Genomic DNA, 26,068 nt, shown 5'->3' on the forward strand with positions numbered 1-26,068 from the left:
GGTCCCAATAAAGTTTGTCATTGTTAGTTCATATAAGGAAAACATATTTAATTAACGAATTAACATATTTCTGTGGATAATTCCACACTCACTGTGATTTCGTTGGTTATTGATTGTAACAATCGTCACGGGTAGCGAATATATAATTATAATTGTTGGTGTTCTTTTTAATAAATAATGGTATTTCAAAATTGGTACCGATATATTTTTAAATTATTTTTAATTGTTTAAATTTTAAATTAAAGATAATTATAAATTTAAGTGTTTTTAATTGTTTAGCGTTGAAATAATCGAAATGACAAAATATTAATTAAATCATGATTCGATTGAAAAATATGATATAAATAAATTGTTTTAAAATATTATAATAAATATATGATGAATAAATATAATAAATAGATCGTCTGCTGAATTTTAAATTCTGTAAAATAATGATGACTTAAAATTAGATTAGTGGACCGAAATCTAATAAATAATATATTCAATGGATGACTGAGTTATTTAATAAATATTAATTATTAAGACTTTTCCTTGTTAATGTTTATGTCCTGTTCGAAAGAAGAAGCAAACGGTCCATTCTCCGTAAATCGTCAGCAATGACATTCCCAACAATTAATACCAATGTTTTCTACTTTTTTTTAATATTAATACCAAGGTTTCAAGATCTAATTTTCCGAACAAAATAATGAAACAAAACAGATAATTAAGTTTAACAAGGATATCAGAATTTTATGAGCTATAATTAATAAAAAATAGCTGGATCGAAATATAATTTTACCATTGGATAATTTAAAGAAAATCTACTTGGACATCATTAATCTTTAATGATCGATGATTAAAATAAAATAACATTATTAATAATTTGGTGATTAATTATATAATTTACCACCATCAACAGCGATCCAGAGCTGGTACAGAAATTGTTCGACTGAGGCCTAGGGTCAGACAAATATTCCCCATTCTCATGCTGACATGGTCACGTGGGACCACATGTCGGGGTTCTGATAGCCAGAATTACGTTCCATGGGGCTCACGTGTCTCATTTCCGTGATACACGTCGGGGACATAAAATCTGACGTGCTGTTCCTCTACGCTGTTTCGGACAAGACGATGACGTGGCACGACAAAAAGAAAAAAAAAAGCTTCCTCTCTTGATATTTTCCCCTTATATAAGCAACCCATTCTTGGTTCAGCTTCTCCACACCGCTTAGCAATCGATTTCTTCGCTTCATCATTAATCACTTTAAAATTTTCGATATTTTAATAATTTTTTTTTGTTTTGTTTTGCTTGCCTTTCCGATATCGATATCCATGGCTGTTGATTCAAATCTCCCGTCTCTACTCGCTGCTCCGGCGTCTGACAAGGACTCGAAAGCTCTTCAGTTCATTGAAGAGATGACAAAAACTGTTGGTTCGGTTCAACAAAGGGTTTTACGTGAGATCCTGAGCCGAAACGCCGAGACCGAGTATCTCGAACGATTCGGCCTCAACGGAGCTACGGACCAGGAGACATTCAAGTCTCGAATCCCCGTCGTTACTTATGAAGATCTCCAGCCTGATATTAAACGTATCGCCAATGGTGATAAGTCTCCTATCTTTTCAGCTCAGCCCATTTCAGAGTTCCTCACCAGGTCAGCTCTTTTAGAAAATAACAAATGGAAAATTCTTAAACTTTTTTTCACTTGTTTAAAATTTTAACAAATGGGTTTAATTTGCAGTTCTGGGACTTCAGCAGGAGAAAGCAAGCTGATGCCAGCAATTCATGAAGATTTAGATCGTCGTCAACTCCTGTATAGCCTTCTCATGCCTGTGATGAACCTGTGAGTATTTTTGCACTTTATTTTATTTTTTTTTCATTTTATTTAATCTTTGTTGAAAACAAAGTTTGATATTTTTGTCTTTTTTATGGTGGGTGATAGTTATGTTCCGGGATTGGACAAAGGGAAGGGACTTTATTTCTTGTTCGTGAAACCTTCGACAAAGACACCGGGTGGACTTTTGGCCCGTCCGGTGCTCACAAGCTACTACAACAGTGACCACTTCAAGACTCGACCGTATGACCCTTTCAACGTCTACACAAGCCCCAACGAGGCCATCCTTTGCATGGACTCTTTTCAAAGCATGTATGCCCAAATGCTTTGTGGCTTGATCATGAGAGACGAGGTTCTTCGTGTCGGCGCCGTTTTCGCCTCCGGCTTGCTTCGAGCCATTCATTTCCTTCAAACGAATTGGAAAGAACTGGCCCATGACATCGGAAATGGAACGTTAAACCCTAAAATAACCGATGCTTCGATTCGGAAGTGCATGAAGAAGATCTTGAAACCGAACGCGGAACTAGCGGAATTCGTTACCAACGAGTGCTCGGTGGAGAATTGGGAACGGATCATCGTTAGAATTTGGCCCAACACAAAATACCTTGAAGTAATCATTACGGGAGCGATGGCTCAATATATCCCAACCCTTGAATATTACAGTGGTGGCTTGCCGATGGCTTCCACCATGTATGCTTCGTCGGAGTGTTATTTCGGTCTCAATCTTAACCCGATGTGTAAACCATCCGAAGTGGCCTACACGATCATGCCAAACATGGCGTACTTTGAGTTCTTGCCTCTTGAATCACCAGCTTCCGGTCTTGTTGATCTCTCCGATGTCGAAGTCGGCAAAGAATACGAGCTCATCGTCACCACTTACGCTGGATTGTACCGTTACCGAGTCGGCGATATCCTTCGCGTCACCGGCTTTCACAACGCGGCTCCGCAGTTCCGTTTCATTAAAAGAAAGAACGTTCTGTTAAGCATCGAGACGGACAAAACCGACGAAGCCGAGTTACAAAACGCCATCGAAAAAGCTTCTCTTCTGCTCAAGGAATTCAACACCAGTGTCGTTGAGTACACAAGTTACGCGGACACCAAACAAATACCGGGTCATTACGTTATCTACTGGGAATTACTTGTCAAGGACTCAGCAAATTCCCCGACCGACGATGTGTTGAACCAATGCTGCTTACAAATGGAGGAGTCGTTGAACTCGGTGTACCGTCGAAGCCGAGTTGCGGACAAGTCAATCGGTCCACTCGAGATAAGAGTAGTGCAAAACGGTACGTTTGAAGAGCTAATGGATTATGCAATTTCAAGGGGTGCATCCATAAACCAATACAAAGTCCCGAGATGTGTTAGCTTCACTCCGATCATGGAACTACTCGACTCAAGGGTGATTTCAAAACATTTCAGTCCATGTTTACCACACTGGACCCCAGAACTACGTCGTTGAGAGCAATGCATAAATTTATTAGAATTATCATCAGCTTTTAAAAAGGCTTGGGTTCAGTGATTACGTTGATTTTGGTTCATGTCAGTTTCATGTTTGTTTGTCACTTGCTGTTGTTTTTTTCTTTCTATAAATAAAGATGAGAGAAAGAGACATGTAAGAAGTCTCATGAATAACTACTACGATATTGTATGAACAATAATCTATGTGTATACATGATTTATTATCTATTTAGATTTTGGTGCAGAAAATTTAAATCGTAAAGAATTATATTAATATTTTCAAATTAAATTTGAATTCAAAATAAATATTACGAATAGCAGTCAGATATGAAAACTAAGTTTATTTTTATTATTTTTCTCTTTATATCTATGAAAGCTTGCATGTACGTCGAATAAGATAACCTAATTGACCTTTATTTTAAGTTAATAATAAATATAATATATATATTTAAAATTATAATTTGTTTTTTTAAAAAGGTATTAATTAAAAATTATTTTTGACGATTAAAGATAGATACAACACTAATAAAGAATTAAATCTCTTCAATAATAAAAATTAAAATTTGACAATCATTTTTACCACAATTTAAATATGGTATATTCAAATTAATTATATATTAATAATAAAAAATAATCAAATAATTTAAAATATATTTATTTTTCAAATCATAAACACAAAATATTTTATCCTCAAATTTAAACATTTAATAATAAATACTCATACAATCATGTAAATGTTTTGTTTCAATTAAAACTTTTTTTAAGACAACTACTGCTCTACCGTTGACTACGTGTGAAAGAGCTATTTATTCTAAATATTTTGATTTCATCTCTAAGCTATAACTATTATTCTAAATTAATCCTCAAACTTTTAAACATTTTAATTTCATCCCAAAACTATGACCATCATTCTAAACTGGTCTCCGAACTTTTTTATCATTCCAATTTCATCCCAAACTATACATATATACTAATCAAATCCCTTGTTAATAAGATCATTAGGCCAAGTTATATTATTATATGTTTGAAAAATCAAAATTTAGGTTAAAATATGGTTGAAACTAATACATATTTGGATGAATTTGGGGATGAAATTGAAATATTCAAAAGTTTTGGGACTAATTTATAAAGAGGGTCAAGTTTAGAGATGAAATTAGAATGTTCAAAAGTTTGAGGACCAATTTAGAATGAGAGTCTCAGTTTAGAGATGGAATTAGAATATTCAAAAATATAAGGATCAATTTAAAATAAAAATTATAATTTGGGGACATATAATATAATTACTCATAAGTAAAATAAAAGGTTTTAAACTATATACACTGAATCAAACATCGGGTCAAGATTTGGGATTTGGGAAAGAGCTGAAAACCAAAACGACAGCGTTTGCGGAAAAACTGACAAATCCAAATATTCCATCCAACTCCTAATTTTATATTATTTGTTTAGTTAAGTTATTTCGGTGCAAAGATCGCTTCAGGTACCTTCCGTGGCGCTGATTCTCTCTCTCTCGAGATTCCTTCAATTCCCAGAGCCGTCCCGAGCCACCGCACTTGTCATGGCATGGGCACTCGTTAACATTGCCGTCAGAACCGTCGGATTCTTCCTCTTCTTTGTTCTCTCCCAATCAAATCCTTCCACGTTGTTATCACCAGTCCTCCTCCCTCCACCTTACCATGGCGCGCCTTCCGCTGTGTCTCCCTCTCTATCCTTCTCCCAATAATTCCTCTAGAACCTTCTCCAACACTCCTCGTCACCTTCTCAGATCTGATTCTCACTCTTCCCATACAAATGCTCGCATGAGACTCTACGACGATCTTGTCCTCAACGGGTAAAATATCATCACATTATTATATTTTGATCTTTATTTATCCTTTTATTTCTTTCAGCTGATATTTTCTAGGATTCGAAATTTCGAAGGTATTACACTACGCGGCTTTGGATCGGGACACCTCCTCAGCAATTTGCGCTTATAGTGGATACCGGAAGTACTGTGACGTATGTTCCTTGCGCCACTTGCGAACTATGTGGATCGCATCAGGTAATGTTAAAATTTCTTTTGACTTTTCAAATTTGAATTTTCATTCGTGATTTTTTTCTGCTTGTTTTCTATCTGAATTTTCTGTTTACTTAACCGTTTTTGATATAATGTATTCCAAGCATATTAGATTAGATCTGAATTGAGGAAGCCCCTTTATGATTTGTTAAGCATCACTCTATTCTTTGTGATTTCATTAAGCCCTATTTGGTCGTAGCTTCTTTTTTACTTTTGAGAATTTCATTGTACAGTACTTGCCAACCTGTAAAGTGCACTTTGGATTGCAATTGTGACGCTGACAAGGAGCAATGCCTTTATGAGAGAAAGTATGCTGAAATGAGTAGCAGTAGTGGTGTACTTGGTGAGGATGTCATGTCCTTTGGGAATCAAAGTGAACTTGTGCCTCAGCGTGCGGGTTTTGGTTGTGAAAATGAGGAAACTGGTGACCTTTACAGTCAACATGCTGATGGCATTATGGGATTGGGTCGTGGTGATCTCAGTGTTGTTGACCAACTTGTTGAGAAAGGTGTGATCAGTGATTCTTTCTCATTATGTTATGGAGGGATGGATATTGGTGGGGGCGCTATGGTTCTTGGAGGCATATCTGGTCCATCAGACATGGTCTTTAGTTATTCGGATCCTGTTCGGAGGTAAGTTTTTGTAGACAATTTTATCTCCAAGATAGAATATGTCATCAACTTCCTAAAATACATTCGATACATCTGACACATTTACTCTAGTTTCGGGATGGCAACAGTCCATACTACAGAGGTATTAAACTACTCAGCCATACCATGAAGCTATGGGAAAGGGTGATAGAGACTAGGTTGAGACAAGTTATTAGGGTTTCGGAAAACCAATTTGGCTTTATGTCAGGCAGGTCTACCACGAAGGCGATTCATCTACTTCGACGGCTTATGGAGAAATATAGGAAAAGTAGAGATCTTCACATGGCGTTCATTGACCTTGAGAAGGCTTATGATAGTGTACCCCGCGATACGATCTGGAAGACTTTGGAAACGAGACGGATCCCAACTGCTTATATCCGGGCGATTCGTGATATGTACTGTAGATCTACTACTTACGTCAGGACTACAGTTGGCGACTCCGAGGCATTCCCGGTGGAAATCGGACTCCACCAGGGGTCGGCTCTTAGCCCTTACATCTTCGCCTTGATTATGGACGACATCTACTGTGCGACACCAGACGGTGTACCTTGGTGTATGCTTTTCGCTGACGACATTGTCCTAGTTGCTGAAACAAAATCTGAGTTGAATAGTAGACTGGCTACCTGGAAGACTGCTTTGGAAGAAAAAGGTTTAAGGATCAATATTGAAAAGACAGAGTATTTATGTTCAAACTTTAATGGGAACCAAAACGATGAAGATAGAAGTAGCATAGAAGGACACGTTCTCCCCTCAAAGGATTGTTCAAGTATCTAGGGTCTATGATACATAAAGATGGGGTGTAGATGATGACGTTACACACCGTATAAAGGTGGGATGGCTAAAGTGGAGGGCCGCTACTGGAGTTCTGTGTGACAAGAAGGTGCCTCTAAAACTTAAGGGAAAATTTTATAGAATAGCAATAAGACCAGCACTGTTGTATGGATTAGAATGTTGGGCAACCAAGAATGATCACGTAAGGAGGATTGAGGCCGCAGAAATGAGGATGCTTCGATAGACATGTGGTAGGACTCTATGGGATATGACGACTAACTCTGCTATTAGGATGTCCTTGGGGGTGGTGTCTGTTTCCGAAAAATTGAGGGAGGGAAGACTACGGTGGTTTGGGCATGTCCTTAGACGACTACCGTCGGATGCGGTCAGGAGGGTAGAATCGATTACAGTCGACGGTGCCAGAAGGAAAGGACGACCAAGGCGGAAGTGGGAAGACTGCTTGAAATCTGATTTGAGGGATTTAGCCCTTATCGAAGACATGACCTCTGATAGGAAAATATGGAGGCTAAAGACTATGGTAGTCGAGTAGTGTGGGTCACATCTATAGGGTGTATCATCTCTGTCTTCTTTTAATGTCTTTGTAGTATTTTCCATGACTTCTACTTTTTATATGTTTCTGTTATTGGTATTTATGAAGGATTAGAACTGCGCTTGCTATCGTTGACTTCTGTGTATCATTCTCTTCATGTTTCCTCTTTTAAATTTAGCGGTCTTATGTTTCTGTCTATATGCAGAGATTTTTTCGCAGGGATTATTATGCAGGGATTAATTCCCGTTACAGACGCACATATGATTTTAATGACTGCATATGAATATTTTAGCTATGTATTTATTTATATATGCACTGCATTTTATCTATATTTTTAATTTTCTGACTGCCGGAGGTCTTCCACGGAAGCTACTCTCAACCTGGCGTTGGGAGCAGCCTACTACCCTACCTCCCCCTTACCCCATACATATAGGAATTGGGTTTTGTTGTTGTTGTTGTATTTGAGAGAGATACATGTTGCGGGGAAGCAGCTACATTTGAACCCGAGTGTCTTTGATGGGAAGTATGGAACTGTTTTGGACAGTGGTACAACATATGCTTATCTACCAGAAGCAGCATTTTTGGCATTTAAAGAAGATGTAAGATTAAATTCCCATGAATGAATCATATATTGTTAATGTTTTAGCAGACCTATTGATCTATTTTTAGTGGACCCTCTTTATCTCCGAGCTGAGTGATTTGTGTAGTTTAAATGGCTTAAAACTTTTCTTCCTTAATGCTGTTGTATGGGGTATCTGTGAGGTTTTATTCTAACAATTGCACTATTTATCTGGAATTTTATGCATGAGATAACTACACGCCCAATAGGTTGGCATTTAACAGTCAAACTTAACATTTTTATTGCGTGTTTGTTCTTTTCTCTTATGATTCGTTTTTGCATCTTTCTATTGCAGATCTTTAAAGAACTTAGTAGCTTGAAGAAGATCCGGGGCCCTGATCCAAATTACAATGACATATACTTCTCTACTGCTAGCAGGTATCACTTACCCATTGTACGGTATACCACAATAACAACACTAAACAGTTTTTAATTATTTATTGTAAAAACTTATTAGTTATATTTGCTGTGATATTAAAAGTTCGTTTTTCTTCATCAGTGATGTCTCTGAACTCTCAAAAACATTTCCAACAGTTGACATGGTATTTGGCCATCAGCAAAAATTATCGCTATCACCTGAGAATTACTTGTTTAAGGTAAGCTTTTCATATAGTAATTGTTTTTCTGTTAATTGAACTTATTTCTTTCTTGAGATATTCTTCTAAGGTTAATACGTGAAGTTGGTTTAGGAAGAGTTGTATTTGAGCTGAAGTGTGTTTCTGCTTATCTTATATCTTATATTTTCATATAGCATTCAAAGATCCGTGGTGCATATTGCCTTGGCATCTTCCAAAATGAAAAGGATCCAACAACCCTTCTAGGAGGTATGTTATTTTCATATAACTTGTGTTTCATGATGTTATTCCTGTTGAAGTAGCATCTTCTTTGGCAAAGTTTGGCCAAGTATCTCCAATTTGAAATCCAAAGCTTTAGTTTGATGTCATGAAAGTTCTTGACTGTTGTCCAAACTAATCATATGTTTGTAATAGGAATCATTGTACGTAATACTCTGGTTACTTATGACCGCAAACATTTAAAATTGGTTTCTGGAAGACTAATTGTTCTGAGCTATGGGAAAGGCTACACGTACCTGGTGCACCATCATCATCTCCATCTTCACGTGGGAAGGGTAATTCAACTGTGTCACCAACTACATCAGTTCCTGGTGGGTCACCTCACTATGATCTTCCAGGTACATATAAACCATGGTTTTCTGGGATCGTACATGGTTTTTATTTTATTTGATAAATCCATTCAAGGACTAGAACTCCGTTCTGCTTTCTATTTCATTGTAAAAAATGAATAATCAATGCTTTGTCAGTTATGCTCTCGATGTAAAATCTTGTACTACACCATCAATGTCACGTTTCGATTTCCCTGTCCTGTGTAAAACCCTTATCTATCATGTCTTTCAGCAGAATTAATTCTGATGACACTTCTTTGTTTAACAGAGGAAACTCAGATTGGTAAAATTACATTGGATGTGTCATTGAGCACCAACTACTCATACCTAAAGCCTCAGATCAACAAACTGACTGAGGTCGTTGCTAAGGAGTTAGATGTTAATGCGTCACAGGTTCACCAAATACTTCGAATTTTAAACTATCTTGCTGAACAGTTGGATCTTTTTTCTATGGTTTCAAATAATCTTTATTTATTTATTTTTTTGGATAATTCCAGCTCAATTTATTGAATTTTACATCTGAAGGAACTAGTTCACTTGTCAGATTGACCATCACCCCTTCAGGATCATCATCCTACATTTCTCATGAGAGTGCTACAGTAAGTGCACTTCAAGCTAATTGCAGTTCTTTTGATATAACGTTACCGCTTTTTGCTCGAGGAATTTCATCTTTCAGAATATAATTTCTCGACTTGCTGAACACCACGTGAGGCTTCCTGATACTTTTGGAAATTATCAATTGGTGCAATGGAAAGTTGAACCTTCCGCGAAACGGTATGTTTCCCTTTTCTAATGTCCTGTTTTCTGTCATAGTTTGTCATTCTCTTTATCTATATCACGGTATTGAACCCCAAAGGCTGCAGTCTTATGCCACCTAAAAAGATACCTTTGCTACTCTCTCAATTCATGAATGCTCTCTGTCTATTTACGTTTGGATATGATAATAGTTCATCGGCTCTGATATAATGAATCGGTTCATGCATAAAAGCTTGTACACTATAAACAGAAAGCGATTTAGATATCATACAAGTATTTTAGCCGTATTTGGTATGTACATGATACAGGTATACTCACTCTTTATCCAAGTTTCTTTATATGTTCCATACCCATGTCACGCACAAGTATCACACGGATATGTAGGGGAAAATACGAAGATTAGGCGATGGAAATGATACAGGACATGGTGGCAGCATAAATATATGACGGTTGTTGTGGCAACTATCGTGGTAATAGTGGTCGGGTTATCAGTTTATGGATTTTGGGTTATGTGGAGACGCAGACAACAAACGGTGAATACATATAAACCCGTTGGTGCAGCCGTTCCGGAGCAAGAACTTCAGCCACTATAGTCTTTCAAGCCTCCTCGGTTTTGGTTAGTATCCAGGTTTGGAATTTGGCTTGGGAATCAAAACAGTTTAATGGGTCAAAGCATTGTTCTTTTTTTTTCTTCATTATTTAAAAAAATATATATATACGGAAGAATTCGTTCAATTAAATGCCAAACTGAGATAAAAAAGGAGAAGCTCATTAACCAATAAAAATGAATCCGTAAACGCTCATTAATCAATACATATATATGTGGTTTTGATTTACAATGTTTTCATATTTTTCCATCTTGCAATATTCAGTGTACTTTTGGTAGAGTAGAGGTCAACCTAATTAAATTTCTGGGTTTCGATTTAATTAGTTGAATTGAATTGAATGTAATGTTGAATAAATGTTGGGGTTTATTTGATTCATTGCAGCAATGGATTTTTCTGAAAAATTGTTTACATAAAATAGTATCTTTTAAAGAATAATTTTCAGAACTGATTTTACTATGAAAATCATTCTCTAATGAATGATAACTAAAAATATTTATTATAAATATAAAATATTAATATTAAAATATTGTTTACGTCAATATTAATATTAGAATATTGTTTTTTATTAATTATATATCAAAATAAAAATAATTTTTTATTATACTAAAGTTATTATATTATTAAAATCATTATATTAATAATTTAATACTACATATTATTAAACTAAAATATAGTATCATTACTATAATATAACTGAATATATGATATGATTAAATTATTAATAAATATATTTTAATAATTAATATTTTTTATTTATATAATATTAAAAACCGACTCTAAAAATGTCAAAAGACCAAAAGGATTACATTGTGAAATTAAAGTATAAATACTTCGTTCTTGAAAGTAACATTCAGTATATCTTGAAAATGGAAAGGAAAAACCAAAAAAATGGGGAAATTAAATGTATTAAACTCTCGGACAAAGTTACTGAGGCGAATGAAAGTAAATGAGAAGTCCACAGCCTTTCAAACTGCCTTAACACAGGGAATGGAAGCCACGATATATAATAAACAATAAACAGCAAACTCATGTCTTACCCCAAATGAGTACGGTTCTGATTTACAAATGAAATCCTCCCGGGGAATGAGCTACTGAGTCCGCATCCTGCTGCTCTCTGCTGCCCTGACTTGTGCAAAGTAAGGATGGGCCTGCAACGAAACGATGTTATATTCAGACTCGAGTACTGATTGTCGGATTTTTTAGCCTTCTTTCCTGTATACTTGGAGGATCATACCCCATATTTATATTCGGATACTGGTTGCTACATTGTATCCATTTCACATTTATATATGAATATAGAGATGTTCATGAAGAAAAAAAAAGTAAAATAGGAGAACGAATATTAGAATTACCATAGTTCTCTAGCAGTTAGCCTGTCCTGATGGTCATACCGAAGCAACTTATCAAGAAAATCAATTGCCTGAAAATCAAAACAATCGAAGAATTAATATCACTTATAAGGCATTTAGCTTTGACAGGGCTTGCATTTTTCTGGTTTCGTAGATGCTTGTCGAAAGAAGAAAATGACCTCCGGGGAAACGAGATGCTGATTATCTGCGTTAATGAATTTGGACCAGGGTTTGCGGCTGTGCCTGAAATACATCATATTAATACATTAATGGAATAATACCAACTGTTCCACATTAGTTCAGGGGTTATTATTGTTATCTACACAAGGAACTGCAGGCACCGCAGATGCATTGCTATGGTTTGATGTAATCGGAGCATTTGTTTTATAATTAGCCACAAACTTGAATCCTGAACAAGTTCATGTTTAATGTACCTTCCAACAAGGGCATCAAGTTGAGGATCGAGCTCCAAATGGTATTTGTTGAGATAAGCATTTAACTCATCCGTTCCGAGCACCTGAAGTTACATTATAGAAGTCAAAAGGTTTGTGACATCCACGAAAACTGGAAATACTTTGTAAGGAGAAGGCCATTTTTTTTTTTTACAAAAAAACTGGTGAAAATACAACTGGTTTGATAGTGCATGTAGAGATTCCCCTGACACCTATACCCCATCAAATAAAAGTCGCAAAGGCTCAAATGTTTAAATTAAAACCTTCAAGGTTAACGCTGCACTAGAAAGAAAGTTTTTTCTTTTTGTGGTGGGGGAGGGGGGGGGGGGAGGCAAACAACACTAGACTAGGAGGTGCAGAAATGTTTACAAAATTGATGCTCCCGATATGGGTTTTAAAAGCAAGATCGATAATATGAGATGGCTAAGCTGATAAGATACAAGGATAGAGGGTAATACATTATCCCAGCAGTAGACAGAAAATGATAGATTATACTAAGCAAAACGCAAACGAGAAAAATAATAGCAAAAGTGATCTTCAACAAAGAATTTAAAATTTCACAAATTTGCAGTAGCAGAATACCTTCGCAATTTTAACTAATTGGTCATGGTTGTCATGGCCATAGAAGAATGGTTCCTTCCGGAATATCTACAAAATAAACAAATATAATAAACATATCAAACAACCTAAATATTCTATTACACGCCAAAATTTGATCTTCCAAAAAAGGTACAAATATTTTAGATCTACAAAAAAAATGTCATGTCTTAGTGTCTTACCATTCCAGCAAACAACATACAACCGAGGCTCCACATGTCCAGTGAATAGTCATAGTCCTGTAAATCAACAAGAAGCTCGGGACCTTTAAAGTACCTGAGAAAGGAGAAATTTAAATTCACCAAAACTGAATCCATGCCGTAAATGGAAACATAAATGGAAGAAATATTCACAGAGCTATAAATCATTCAAAGAATCTGAGCTCTTTGATAACTTAGATTTGAAACTAATACTCTGAAACTATAACAACAAAAGAAAAGGCAGGTGCATTCTTGAAGGAGTCCTATTAGCGGTTACACAAAAGAATATTAAATCTAGTACCTATCTAATTTCCCCTAGCTTGGCTCATTAAATTTGTGATAAATTTTCTTTCGATACACCTGTAGCACAAACCAAATTTAGTTTCCATGGTTAGGAACAAGCACGGAAAGCGTACTATAAATTAACCCCAAAAGAATTTTATTTTCTTTCAGATATGGACTAATATTTAAGCTCATTTTATTTTCAATGTTCTGCCATTTTGAAGGAATGTCACTCTTGAAGATTAGTCATATTATTCATGAAATCTTTGAAACATTACCTAGAAGCCACACGGACATTATACTCTTTGCCAGGATGGTAAAATTCAGCAAGTCCCCAATCTATCAAGCGAAGTTTGCGCAGCTCATGATCTATCATGACATTGTGAGGCTTGACATCTCTGTGCATTATTCCTTGTGAATGACAGTAATCTAACGCCTTCAAAGCAAAGAAATATTTTCCTATCATCCTCTGATGCAGACATACAAACTAGAAATCCTCATAAAGCTTGAAAAAAGATAAGTCAATAATGGGAAATCAATCAAGAAATGACTAAAACTAGAAACAATCACCAAACAAATACCATGATTGAGTTCATATATGAGTAATCACCAAACATAATGAGTAACTGCATAATGTTACCTTGACGAGCTCATATATGTAGTAGCGAATATCGTAGTCCATCAAAGTAGGAAAGAGAACTTTGAAATCCGTACTGTTGACATGCTCGAATATCAAGCTAGGCGTTTTGGAGTGATGATCCCTTACAATATCAAGAAGCTTAACAATATTCGGCCCACCACATAGATTCTGAAGGATTTTTATCTCTCTCTTAATCTGCAAATAATAACCATAGCAAATATTAGATTTATAAGATTCAAGAATATGACTTAAATTTTATCTCGTATACATCTACTGGAAAATTATTCAAATCTCATAGATATAATTAAGTACTACTAACCTTCTTTTTCTTAACAGGCTTGAGGATCTTGATTATACAGCGTTCATTGTTATTGACATTTATGCCTTCAAAAACCTCACTGTATTTTCCCCTTCCAACTTTCCGAACAACCTCGTAATCATCTTGATCTTTAGACTAAAATTAAAGTTTTTTTAAACTTTGGGAACTGAGTGGGATTGGGACTCTTTATGCATTGAAATATCGGTGGGATTCTCGTACGGCGAGTTAAAGGTATGGTTGTAAGAAGAGAATCTGGTGACGCGCAGTCTTTTATGGATTAATGGAAAATACTCTCGAGATATTTGTTGGATATTATATCACAGAGATACACACAAATATTCATGCGTGATGAACACGAATAGATATTTAACTCAAATTAAGAATTTGATTTAATTAATTTAATGAAATTATTTTTAATTGTATAAATTATTAAAGATTCTTTAACTCGTAACAGCTGATGTAACCTTGATCAAATTTGAATTAAACAGCGCAAGAACAAAAGTAGTCAAGTATGAAGCATAAACGATAAGATTGAAGGAGCTAATTCAAAGAGTTTACCCCCATTGAACAGTAAGAGACTCGTAATCCCAGTACTCCTTAGGACGAAGGACGTTGACGTCAGCATAGACTCGAGCTTTGGACATGATTTCACAGCCGTTGGAACGGGAGATCTCGTCGATCTTACAGTTATCGAAACGGTCACCGCCGACGGATAGGAGGTAAGCGACGGTGTCGCAGACTAGCAAGAGGCGGTGTTAAAGTGGACAGCTGGTGGTGCGGCGGACGTCCATGCATACGAGAGAGGCGGGTTTGGCAAAGGAGGTTTCGGCTTTTGAAGGATGAGGGCAGATGGGTTTTAGGCCATTTTAGCTGGCTATGAGCTTAACTGCGCTAAAGATGTGAAAAAGATAATTAATAGAAGCGAAATTTAAGTTTAAAATCCAAAAAAGCACCAAAAACCAAATTATTTTCAGGGTAAACTAAACAAATGGTCACTGATATTTTAAAACATTTTCGCTTTTCCTAATTAAGTTTTAAAAGTAATATATCGGTCACTAACGTTATCGATTTATTACAAAATAGTTATTCTACCATCATCCCATAAAACTGATGCCGTTTAAAAAAGGATAATATTTATTTTTAATCCTAAATTATTACTAAAACATTAAATATCTCCTTAAACAATCATTTTATATCAAAATTATCCAAAACCTTCTATTTCAAGTTCTTTATCAAATACTTACCACAACCACCACTGTATTCCTCCCCTCTCGGCCTCTCCACCTCATCAGCTTCCAAATCCAAATGTAGTCGTCTCGACTTAACTCTCTCCCCTATGAGAAAACACATTGCCGACCGATGTTAATTAAAGATTGCTTGTACTTGTGTGCATGTTAATTAAAATCATTGTTTAAAGATCTATTTAATGTATTAGTAATAATTTAGAAGAAAAACTAAATATTAACTTTTTTTTACATTTTCATGTCATCAATTTAATGAAATGACGGTAGAGTGATCATTTTATTATAAATTGATAATACTAGTGATTAATATGTTACTTTTGAGACTTTAGTGGAAAAGATTAAAACTTACTCAAACATTAGTTATCATTTGTGTAGTTTACCCTTACCTTTATTAAATAAATAAATAAACTGATCTATCTCGAACAATTTTATTTTTAAAAATTTAAAAGTTCAGTTTGAAATTTAAAATATATATTTTGGTTCAATTTATTTAATTTTGGTATTAAAAATCATTTTTCAATTTTAAAATTTAAATTTAGACTAAAATTAAAGTTTTTTTTAAACTTTGGGAACTGAGCTGGGGATTGGACTCTTTATGCATTGGAAATATCGGTTGGGATTCTCGTACGGCGAGTTAAAGGTATGGTTGTAAGAAGAGAATCTGGTGACGCGGCAGTCTTTTATTGGATTAATGGAAAATACTCTCGAGATATTTGTTGGATATTATATCACAAGAAGATACACACAAATATTCATGCGTGATGAACACGAATAGATATTTAACTCAAATTTAATGAATTTTGATTTAATTTAATTTAATGAAATTATTTTTAATTGTATAAATTATATTTATATATGTATTAGGGGTGTGTAAAAAAATCCAATCCACCGATCCGATGATTCGATCCAAAAATTCGGATATTTAATCCGTTTTTCAATTTTCGGATAGTTTGGATCGGTTATCCAAATTTTTTTTTCAGATTATCGGATCGGATATAGATCGATAAAAAATTATGTTCGGATTATCCGAAAACACGATAATCTTCCTTCCCGATACAATCTGCAAGAAACCCTCTGCCATTACCTCATCGCTGACAGGCATCAAGCTTTGTTAATTAACATCAATGGCTTTCCCCTTCCTAGGACAATCTCCTAGTTTTTCATTGATCTGAGAATCCTTTGTTTGAATTGCTTGCCTCAAGGCCTTCCTGAGATCTTCGCAATAGCTTTCTAAATGCTTCAGCTTCTGCTTGAGCTCTCCTAGTGAGGATCTCATCTCGGCAACTTCTATTAGGGCCGCATCTCGATTCGCATGTGCTTCTACCAACTCTTTCTTCGGCGCTTTGATCGACAACATGCCGGAGTCCTTTAGTACTTGCGCAATCTCCTCGTATTATGTTTGGTTCGATGAATTCTCATTCTTCTGTTTCTTCTTTAACCGAGGCAATAATCGTGAAATCATCCCTCGGTTCCTTGGCTGTGATTGAACAGATGAATGAGAATCCGATAGTGGCGCAACCGTATCCGAATTCTTGACGGTCCTAACCAAATTTTCGGATTCAGATGTTATGACAGCTGGCTTGCATCTATTGCAAGATGACACCGATTTGAAATCCCCCAAACTGTTCCTCCTACTTCTAGCGGACGGTGATGTTTGTAGGATACCAAGTAAATATAAATATTTTAATTTCTGTTATTTTTTTTGAATTTTTTGCAAAATAAAAAGGGATTCAATCCGGATATTTGGATATTCGATCCGAAATTTCAGATATCCGATTTTTCAGTTCGGATAAGGATCATTATTTTAGGTATCCGAAATTTTTCGGATATCCGAAAATTTAGATCGAATAATATCCGATATCCGATAATACACACCCTAATACGTATAGATAATTCCTATAACATCATTTTATTTATATATATTTTCTTTATGTAGTAAAGTGCAATGGTTTATTCTCTATACGACATTGTTATGTTGAGTATTTCAACTACTAAGAGTTATAAAATAATCTTTTGATTATAAAGTATTATTTTGTTGAGTCTCGATTATTGAAAGTTACCAAATGATCATTTGACTATTTATACGTCAAACTCATCCTTTTTCATTAAAAATTTGATGGTCGTTTGAGCTGCACGTTAACCTGTTGATTTGGATGATAAAATTTGATCTCAAAATCTCAAACGATTTTATAATTCAAACAATTATGAGATCAAATTTTATCATATTTATTTAGCTAATTAATGTCCAGCTCAGACGAATGTAAATTTTTTAATGAAAAATGACGAGTTTGAAATGTATAAATAGTCGAGTGACCATTTAAGAACTATTAATGGTTCAACTGAGATGATCATAATTTTTTTAATGAAAAATGACGAATTTGAAACTTATAAATAGTTGTGTGACTATTTTACAACTATTAATATTTGAGAAACTAAACAAAACAACTCTCTATAATTGGCGATCATTTTATATTTTTAATAATCGGAGACTCAACAAAACAATACTTTATAGTCGGGACCATTTATATACTTTCCTCGAACTTATATTAAATCAAATAGAATCATATATAAATTTATATCTTAAAATAAAAAAAACTAAAATTAAATTATATAATAAATAAAAAGTATAATACTTAAACCAAAATTAAATGAACCAAAAACAGAAACTTTATTTATGACCTTCCTACTAATGAATCGAAATAGTAGTAGCCCGAGTTGGAGCTCAATGTTCATGGCTTTAGAATTTTAAGGAAACTCAATGATTAAATACTAAAAAGGTGGATCGAGTCTTATTATAATTTATAAAATTATGACTATTATATTTTAAAAATAATAATAAATTCTAGTATTTTTAAGTGAACTATTTATTTATTTATTTATAAAAAAAATTCAACAAGGGTCGTACAGTTGACCAGGACAAGGAAATATCAACTTTAAAGCATTTGGTCATAAGAACTCAACTCAATCCCAAGGAAATCTAAGTGTGAGGGAAGAAGCCGCTGTCAAACTCGTCGGAATGCTCATCGACGACCGTGGAAGTCATTTCGTAACACAAACAAGGGCAAAACTCACGAGATAATGTGTTAGGAAATTTTATTTTACGATAATGTTCTCCCCATATTAATTGTTGAGATAGGGCGAATGCTACAGTCCCCGTCGTTGGTTGCCAAGGGCTCAGAGATACTTTGGAGGTCGCCATGTATACCAGGCGAGGAAGGAGGACGCACAGATGCCCTGGCGACTAAAGACTTTATACAAAATAATTGCTCATGGATTTTTTGGTGAATAATTGCTCCCCAGTCCCTATACTCTTAAGACTTGGAATTTAGTGAATAAGTATTCAAATGATAATGCACACTTCAAATTTAGTAAAATTAATTAATAATATCAATTAAAAGTTTAATTTTAAATCAGATAATTAAATAGTTTAAGGCCCTTACTGAAAATATTTTGAAAATTTTAGTCATTTAAAATATTTTCAATGATCTAATTTAATTTTTAAAATATGTTTGATAATTAAAAGAGAAACTAATCTTATGATTTTTTTTATGAAAAATATGGAGATAATAAATATAGAAATAATACTTAATTTTAAATAAATTTTACAATTTGGATTCAATATTTAAGTTTTGAATAATTTATTCAGAGCTCGAGTTTTAATTTATCAAACATCTAAATTCTTGGGACTAAAGTAGAAAGACTAAAATACAAGTCTTAAGAGTACAGGAACTGGGGAGCAATTATTCACCAAAAAATCCAGAAGCAATTGTTTTGTAGAAAGCCTTTGGTCGCCAGGGCATCTGTGTGTCCTCCTTCCTCGTCTGGTATACATGGCGACCTCCAAAGTATCTCTGAGCACTTGGCGACCAATGGCGGGTATTGTAGCATTCGCCCTACCTCAGCAATTAATATGAGGAGAACATTATCTCGTGAAATAAAGTTTCCCAACACATTATCTCGTGAGTTTTGCCCACAAATAAGGTTGGATCAAGCTCAAAAAGTTTATGCGAAAAAAAGTAACGGAGAAGAAGGCAATAATCATCAATTCAGATTATCAGAGATTAATACAAGAGAAAAACTCATTACATAATAAATATATACATTTTTAAGAAAAAAACCCTTCAAGCAGGCACCCAAGTAGTGGCAAATACAACATTATGTCCTTTCTAAGTAAGAACAATATCATCTTCTTCTTTCTTCAATCCCCATCCAGCTGCATATTCATCAAGATCCTCCTCACTTCCGAAATCCCTTCTTCTCTGAACCCAACTCCTCTAAACTCCGCCTTCCTCATCCGTTGCACCCACCGCCTCTGCAGACCCTTGTTAGCTACGACATTCTCTATCTTCCAACTTATATAGGCTTCATACCATTGCCTTTGCTTGCTTCCCTTTGGCAGAAACATATACACTGTGTCGTACGGTATCCATAGATAATTTAATGCAGATTTCAATCTGCACACCACATTATTTGATGTTAAATCGGCATCTTCTGTTGCGGAAGACGGCTATCGGATAGAGCAAAATCGCAACTGATAATTTGAGAAAATAAAAATGAAGATAAAAAGAGACACAAAATTTACGTGGAAAACCCCTAAATAAAATAGGGTAAAAACCACGGGCAACGGTAGAAGAATTTCACTATAAGAAAATAGGAATTACAACCTCTCTCGATCTACCAAGGAGAAAACAATGATAATTCTTTCTCGATAAAAAGGAGAAAACAACTCTCAAGAAACTCTCTAAATTCTCTCTAGTATTGGAAGAAAGCTAGAATGCTTTGGGATGTTTTGAAGCTAAATGAGCTAGGGTATTTATAGTTAAAACTTAAAGACTAATCTTGTAAATATCCTAAAATTACAATGACTAAAATTATAATTTACCCATTTAATTTTCAATCATTTTTCACCTAATTTTGACATTGCAAAATTCGGTGCCTACCTCCCTTTTTTGACTAAATTAATGCCCTTTTTCGGTGCATTTCAACAATCTCCCACTTGAAGATTTGATTGGAACAATCATATCTTCACACTATTCTTTCTACCTTATACCATCATGTTGCTTACGTTTCTGACAGGCCACATGAGGATCGACACCAAGTATATTTATCGGTATTGATCATCTTTGTCATGAAATCTGCTATGTTGTCTTTGGTATGTATCTTCTGCATATCTACCGTCCATTCTTCCACCTTTTCACGAATGAAATGGTACTGAACTCGTATGTTCTTTGTCCTTGAATGAAATACTGGATTCCTTGCTAAAATGCAAGGCGCTTTGACTGTCACAAAACAAAGAGACATACTCTTGATTGTGCCCAAGCTCCTCCAATAGCATCTTCAACCAAATTGCTTCTTTACTGGCTTGTGTAGTTGCTACATATTCTGCCTCTGTTGTGGACGTAGCCACAACTGACTGCAATTTTGAAACCCAGCTTACAACTCCACCAGCAACTTTGAACACATATCATGTAGTAGATTTGCTTTTATCCAAATCCCCTGCATAGTCAGAATCTACATACCCATTGATTAGTAAGTTTGATCCTCCGTAATATAATGCAACATTTGAGGTCCCTTTGATGTATCTTAGGATCCTCTTTACAATATTCCAATGCTCTTTGCCTGGATTCGCCATGTACCGACTAACCACTCCCACTGCTTGTGCAATGTCTGGTCTTGTGCATATCATAGCGAACATTAAACTTCCCACTGCTGATGCATACGGTACTCGAGACATCTCCATCCTCTCTTCTTCACTGCTAGGACTCATACTGGAGGATAATTTGAAGTTAATAGGAAGAGGGGTAGAAATTGGCTTACAATCTTGCATGCTAAATCGTGATAAGATTTTCTTCAAGTAATTCTTTTGTGAAAGCCAAATCTTCCTATTACTTCTGTCTCGCATCCCTAGAATCTTGTTTGCTGATCCCAAGTCCTTCATTTCAAATTCCCTAGCCAGTTGTGCCTTCAATTCTTCAATATGATCTTTGTTGGGTCCTGCAGCCAACATGTCATCCACATACAACAGCAATATAACAAAATCGTTATCACCAGACCTCTTGAAATAAGCACAATGGTCTGCATTAAGTCTGTTGTATCCAAGGCACATAATGAAGGAATCAAATCTCTTATACCAACACCTCGGCACCTGCTTTAGACCGTACAGAGATTTGTTCAACCTGCAAACCAAGTTCTTCTTTTCGTCTTCTTCAAAACCTTCAGGCTGGAGCATATAAATCTCTTCTTCAAGATTTCCATGAAGAAAAGCTGTTTTAACATCTAGTTGTTCCAAATGTAAATTCAATGTAGCACACATTGCCAAGACTACTCGAACTGTTGTTAGTCGAACCACAGGAGAAAAAATTTCATTGAAATCAATACATTTTTTCTGAGCATATCCTTTGACCACCAGTCTTGCACGATACCTCTCCATTTGATCGTCACCATTTCGCTTGATTTTGAAAACCCATTTGTTACCAATTGGCTTCATTCCTCGTGGTAGTGACACAAGGTCCCATGTATTATTTTTATGAAGGGATTCGATTTCTTCTTGCATCGCCATCATCCACAGTGAAGCATCTGATGAGCTGTTTATTGCCTCCTGGTATGTTGATGGCTCACCGTCCTCTGTTAAAAGGTAGTATGCAATATTACCTTCTATAATATAATCTGAGTGCCAATTGGGACGTCTTCTCACACGATCTGATTGACGAGTTGTTGGAGCTTCAGAACTCTCTGGTTCTTGTTCATCATGTGCTGGTTCTGCTTCAGAAGAATCTCCCTTTTCAAACTCTTTTTCCACATGTATCTGAGTAGTCTCTGACTTTTCAGCGCTATCATCATCTTCTTTTCTTTGTAGTTTATCTTCTACAAAGATAACATCCCTGCTAATGATCACTTTGCGGGCATTGGGATCCCACAAGCGATACCCCTTTACTCCATCAGCATACCCCAAAAACTTGTATTTCCTGGATTTTGGATCCAACTTTGAAATTTCTTGGGCGTTGTACATCACGTACACAATACTTCCAAATACATGGAGGTTTGAATAATCAACTGGTTTACCAGTCCACATCTCCATTGGTGTTTTCAGCTCTATTGCAGTTGATGGAGCTCGATTCACCAAATAACAGGCGGTATTGACTGCTTCTGCCCATAATGATTTTTCTAGGCCTGCGTCCCTCAACATTGCTCTTGTTCTTTCTAACAAGGTTATGTTCATCCGCTCTGGCACTCCATTTTGTTGAGGAGTGTTCGCCACTGTGAACTATCCTTTGATGCCTTCTTTCTTGCAAAGTCATCAAATTCTTCGCTTGTGTATTCTCCTCCATTATCTGTTCTGAAACACTTGATCTTATTTCCATAATCAAGTTCCACCCGCGCTTTGAAGTTTTTGAAAGTTAAAAACACGTCTGACTTCTTCTTAATAGGGTGCACCTAACATCTCCTGGAGTAGTCATCAATAAATGAGACAAAGTATTTTGCTCCACCTAGGGACGTTACTGGTGCTTGCCATACGTCAGAGTGAACCAATTCTAGAACACTTTTGCCTCTAGAATTTGATGTGTTGAATTTCAACCTGTGCTGCTTATTTGTTATGCATTGCTCACACAAAGGAAGTGATTTGTTAAGCCTGGAAGTAGCTTTGCTCTACAAGGACTTTCATTCCTTGTTCTGACATGTGTCCAAGTTTCTGATGCCATAGCATTGCCGAATCTGAACTACATGAGGCAGCAGAGGCTTCTGCTTCTACCAAAGTCTCTCCCTTCAACATGTACAAGTTTGCAGCTATCTTTTCATCTTTCAGCACCACAGGCGCTCCACGGAACACCTTCATGATTCCTTTCCGTGTTTCAATATTGCTTGCATTATTATCCAACAATCCGTAGGATAATAAATTTTTCTTCAGACCTTTCACGTGCCGCACATATCGAACAATTTTAATTGTTCCATCATACATCTTCAATTTGATGGTTCCCACACCAATGATTTCTAAGGCATGATCATTGCAACTATACACAGATCCTCCTGAGACAGGTTCATAATGATAGAACCATTCTCTTCTTGAGGTCATGTGATATGTTGCTCCCGAATCAATGAGCCAATATCTGCAAATCATTTCTTCTTCCACGGTGGTTGAGCTTCACAGCATAGAGCATCTCCATCATCTGAAGTGTTTGCGGTATTGCCTTGTGGATTGGAGTTTTTATTTAGACTCCAATAATCTTTCTTCAAATGACCCTTCTTTCCACAGTTGTAACACTTTAAATTCTTCTTGCTCCTCGACTTCGATCTACCATGTTTGTGACTGCTGCTTTGGCCACGTTCTGTTGATCTCCCTCTCATCGTTGTCATCGTTGTCAACGCTTCTACTTGTTGCAGATTTACTTGTCTGTCTTCCTTGTTATTGCGCCGATTTTCTTCTTGTAGAACAGCAACTGCAACGTCATCAAAGACTAGACTAGTGACATTACTGTTTGTCAAGTTGATGATGAGTTGATCATACGAATCCAGTAGACTTTGAAGTAGAAGTTCAGCATGTTCTTGTTCTCCTATTTTACAGCTTAAGGATGTAAGCTGAGAAAATAAAGTATTCAGTGTATTTAAGTGCCCTGTCACTGAAGTAGATTCTGGCATACGGAGAGTGTACAATTTTCTCTTAAGGAAAATTTTATTGTGCAGTGATGTGGCCTCGTACAATTTGGTGAGATGGTCCCATATCTCCTTAGCTGTCTTCTTCTCCTCGATGCTTGACAATACTTCATATGCTAATGCTAGATGAAAGTTTGATATAACATTCCCGTCCATTTCGATCCATTTGTTGCCATCTGTGAAATCCACTGGCTTTTCACTGATAGTTGCTAGACAACCGTCTTTCCTCAGGATGGCCTTCATCTTCAATTTTCACAATGAGAAATTTCTCCCATTGAATTTTTCAATATCAAATTTCGTTGCCATAGCTTCTATTATTGATAGCTCCCACAATTTCACTATCGTGAATAGCTCTCTAGAACCTCAAATAATGGGTAATACCTTCTTATTTTCTTATGTTGGAGGATCCACCTTTTGGTGGCAACCACAAAGACAATAAGCAGATATTACGCACTCAAATCTGGCTCTGATACCAATTGTTGCGGAAGACGGCTATCGGATAGAGCAAAATCGCAACTGATAATTTGAGAAAATAAAAATGAAGATAAAAAGAGACACAAAATTTACGTGGAAAACCCCTAAATAAAATAGGGTAAAAACCACGGGCAACGGTAGAAGAATTTCACTATGAGAAAATAGGAATTACAACCTTTCTCGATCTACCAAGGAGAAAACAATGATAATTCTCTCTCGATAAAAAGGAGAAAACAACTCTCAAGAAACTCTCTAAATTCTCTCTAATATTGGAAGAAAACTAGAATGCTTTAGGATGGTTTTGAAGCTAAATGAGCTATGGTATTTATAGTTGAAACTTAAAGAATAATCTTGTAAATATCCTAAAATTACAATGACTAAAATTGTAATTTAACCATTTAATTTTCAACCATTTTTCACCTAATTTTGACATTGCAAAATTCGGTGCCTTCCTCCCTTTTTTTTGACTAAATTAATGCCCTTTTTCGGTGCATTTCAACATCTTCGTCTACCAGAACAACCATCGTCGGGTTTAATCCGCGAAGCGCCTTTAGAAACATCGATTGATTCGATGACAGTTGGAAAGTGTAAGGGATCGAGTTTGCATTAGGTAAAGGAGATAAAGTTTCTTCTGGTATGTAATGAAGCATCATGTGGCAGTTGATATCTAGGTCTAGAGCCTCACCAGTTTCCGCATATACTAGGTGTAGAAGACGAAGTTGATCGATCAACGAAGCGAATCCATCGGCGTGAGCTGAAGGGAAGACCCTAAATTCCAGCATCACATTGCGTGACCAAGCGAAGTTAACCAACTTCGAGCCTAACTCTTCATACGTAAGATCAACCATTGCGGGCAACTGTTTTGAATCACCAGGAACTGTAAGATTCACCATTGGTGGTCCTTCGAGTCTATTAGCTATGGTGTCGATTAATCTGGGGATTTGCATGCAATGTGTCGAGCTTATATCAACAATGTGAACGACCGAATACCCTTTGACGGCCTCGAGTATTGCCGCATTTGCTGCGGTGAAACCGAACCGGTGCCACGAGGTTAAGTCGACATAGTTAGCCAACTCGATGATGGAGAAAGTGTGGGTATGGATAGTCATAGACAAGTTGCATCGAGCATTGGACATTGCTGCGAGCATTTTGCAAGTTCCACTTTTGGCTACTCGGACAATAAGAGCCCGAAGAAAAGCACAAGTTAGACGCTGTTTGGAGTCACCATCAGGTGGTGCAATGTTGATTAGGACCCAAAGGATTTGCTGGGCTAGAGTTGCATCATTGCTTTCGATTGCGTTTGCGCAACGGACTAAAAGTTGTTCCATGCAATTGGCATCACCGAAACTAGCTAAACCCTTTGAGGGAGGGAATCCAGGCCATGGACGAGCCTGGTGAATCTG

The 26,068-nt window shown here is 36.0% G+C and overlaps 3 protein-coding genes and 1 pseudogene across 4 annotated transcripts; 2 read left to right on the plus strand and 2 right to left on the minus strand.

The window, feature by feature from the left end:
• Positions 1-1,290: 1,290 nt before the first annotated feature.
• Positions 1,291-3,369, plus strand: LOC120181283 (probable indole-3-acetic acid-amido synthetase GH3.1). The gene is made up of 3 exons (XM_039186449.1): positions 1,291-1,631; positions 1,719-1,820; positions 1,920-3,369. Exons 1-3 carry the CDS (start codon positions 1,312-1,314, stop codon positions 3,268-3,270), a joined length of 1,773 nt encoding a protein of 590 aa, XP_039042380.1. The 5' UTR covers positions 1,291-1,311; the 3' UTR covers positions 3,271-3,369.
• A 2,045-nt stretch (positions 3,370-5,414) lies between these two features.
• LOC120181406 lies at positions 5,415-10,539 on the plus strand (annotated as a pseudogene).
• An 819-nt stretch (positions 10,540-11,358) lies between these two features.
• LOC120181252 (casein kinase II subunit alpha-2-like) lies at positions 11,359-15,114 on the minus strand. The gene is made up of 10 exons (XM_039186422.1): positions 14,857-15,114; positions 14,299-14,433; positions 13,980-14,174; positions 13,618-13,775; positions 13,040-13,133; positions 12,843-12,908; positions 12,243-12,325; positions 11,988-12,051; positions 11,812-11,879; positions 11,359-11,607 (listed from the first exon to the last, which is right to left on the minus strand). Exons 1-10 carry the CDS (start codon positions 14,860-14,862, stop codon positions 11,493-11,495), a joined length of 984 nt encoding a protein of 327 aa, XP_039042353.1. The 5' UTR covers positions 14,863-15,114; the 3' UTR covers positions 11,359-11,492.
• Positions 15,115-19,596: 4,482 nt separating this feature from the next.
• Positions 19,597-25,993, minus strand: LOC120181349 (scarecrow-like protein 32). Of its 2 annotated transcripts, XM_039186510.1 has the most exons (3): positions 25,178-25,993; positions 24,841-24,850; positions 19,597-20,030 (listed from the first exon to the last, which is right to left on the minus strand). In XM_039186510.1, the coding sequence occupies exons 1-3, from the start codon at positions 25,991-25,993 to the stop codon at positions 19,741-19,743; spliced, it is 1,116 nt and encodes a 371-aa protein (XP_039042441.1). In that variant the 3' UTR covers positions 19,597-19,740. The 2 variants fall into 2 exon arrangements, with proteins under 2 accessions (XP_039042441.1, XP_039042440.1); XM_039186509.1 differs by lacking the exon at positions 24,841-24,850 and having other exon boundaries at positions 19,597-20,049; positions 25,166-25,993.
• Between the last annotated feature and the right edge of the window lie 75 nt (positions 25,994-26,068).

The sequence above is a fragment of the Hibiscus syriacus genome, unplaced genomic scaffold (assembly GCF_006381635.1).
Source record: "Hibiscus syriacus cultivar Baekdansim isolate YM2019G1 unplaced genomic scaffold, ASM638163v2 tig00112523_pilon, whole genome shotgun sequence".
In the NCBI taxonomy this organism is placed as follows: Eukaryota; Viridiplantae; Streptophyta; class Magnoliopsida; order Malvales; family Malvaceae; genus Hibiscus; species Hibiscus syriacus.

Excerpts from the sequence above, each read along its gene's own strand:
- LOC120181283 (XM_039186449.1), top strand. The coding sequence starts at position 1,312 with ATGGCTGTTGATTCAAATCTCCCGTCTCTACTCGCTGCTCCGGCGTCT. Across the intron at positions 1,632-1,718 it reads ATTTCAGAGTTCCTCACCAG|TTCTGGGACTTCAGCAGGAG; the intron begins GTCAGCTCTTTT and ends TTTAATTTGCAG. Across the intron at positions 1,821-1,919 it reads CTCATGCCTGTGATGAACCT|TTATGTTCCGGGATTGGACA; the intron begins GTGAGTATTTTT and ends GGTGGGTGATAG.
- LOC120181252 (XM_039186422.1), bottom strand. Across the intron at positions 12,326-12,842 it reads AATTAGTTAAAATTGCGAAG|GTGCTCGGAACGGATGAGTT; the intron begins GTATTCTGCTAC and ends ATGTAACTTCAG. Across the intron at positions 12,052-12,242 it reads CTTGATGCCCTTGTTGGAAG|GCACAGCCGCAAACCCTGGT; the intron begins GTACATTAAACA and ends GATGTATTTCAG.
- LOC120181349 (XM_039186509.1), bottom strand. The coding sequence starts at position 25,993 with ATGGAACAACTTTTAGTCCGTTGCGCAAACGCAATCGAAAGCAATGAT. Across the intron at positions 20,050-25,165 it reads TTGTTCTGGTAGACGAAGAT|CCGTCTTCCGCAACAGAAGA; the intron begins GTTGAAATGCAC and ends TCTATCCGATAG.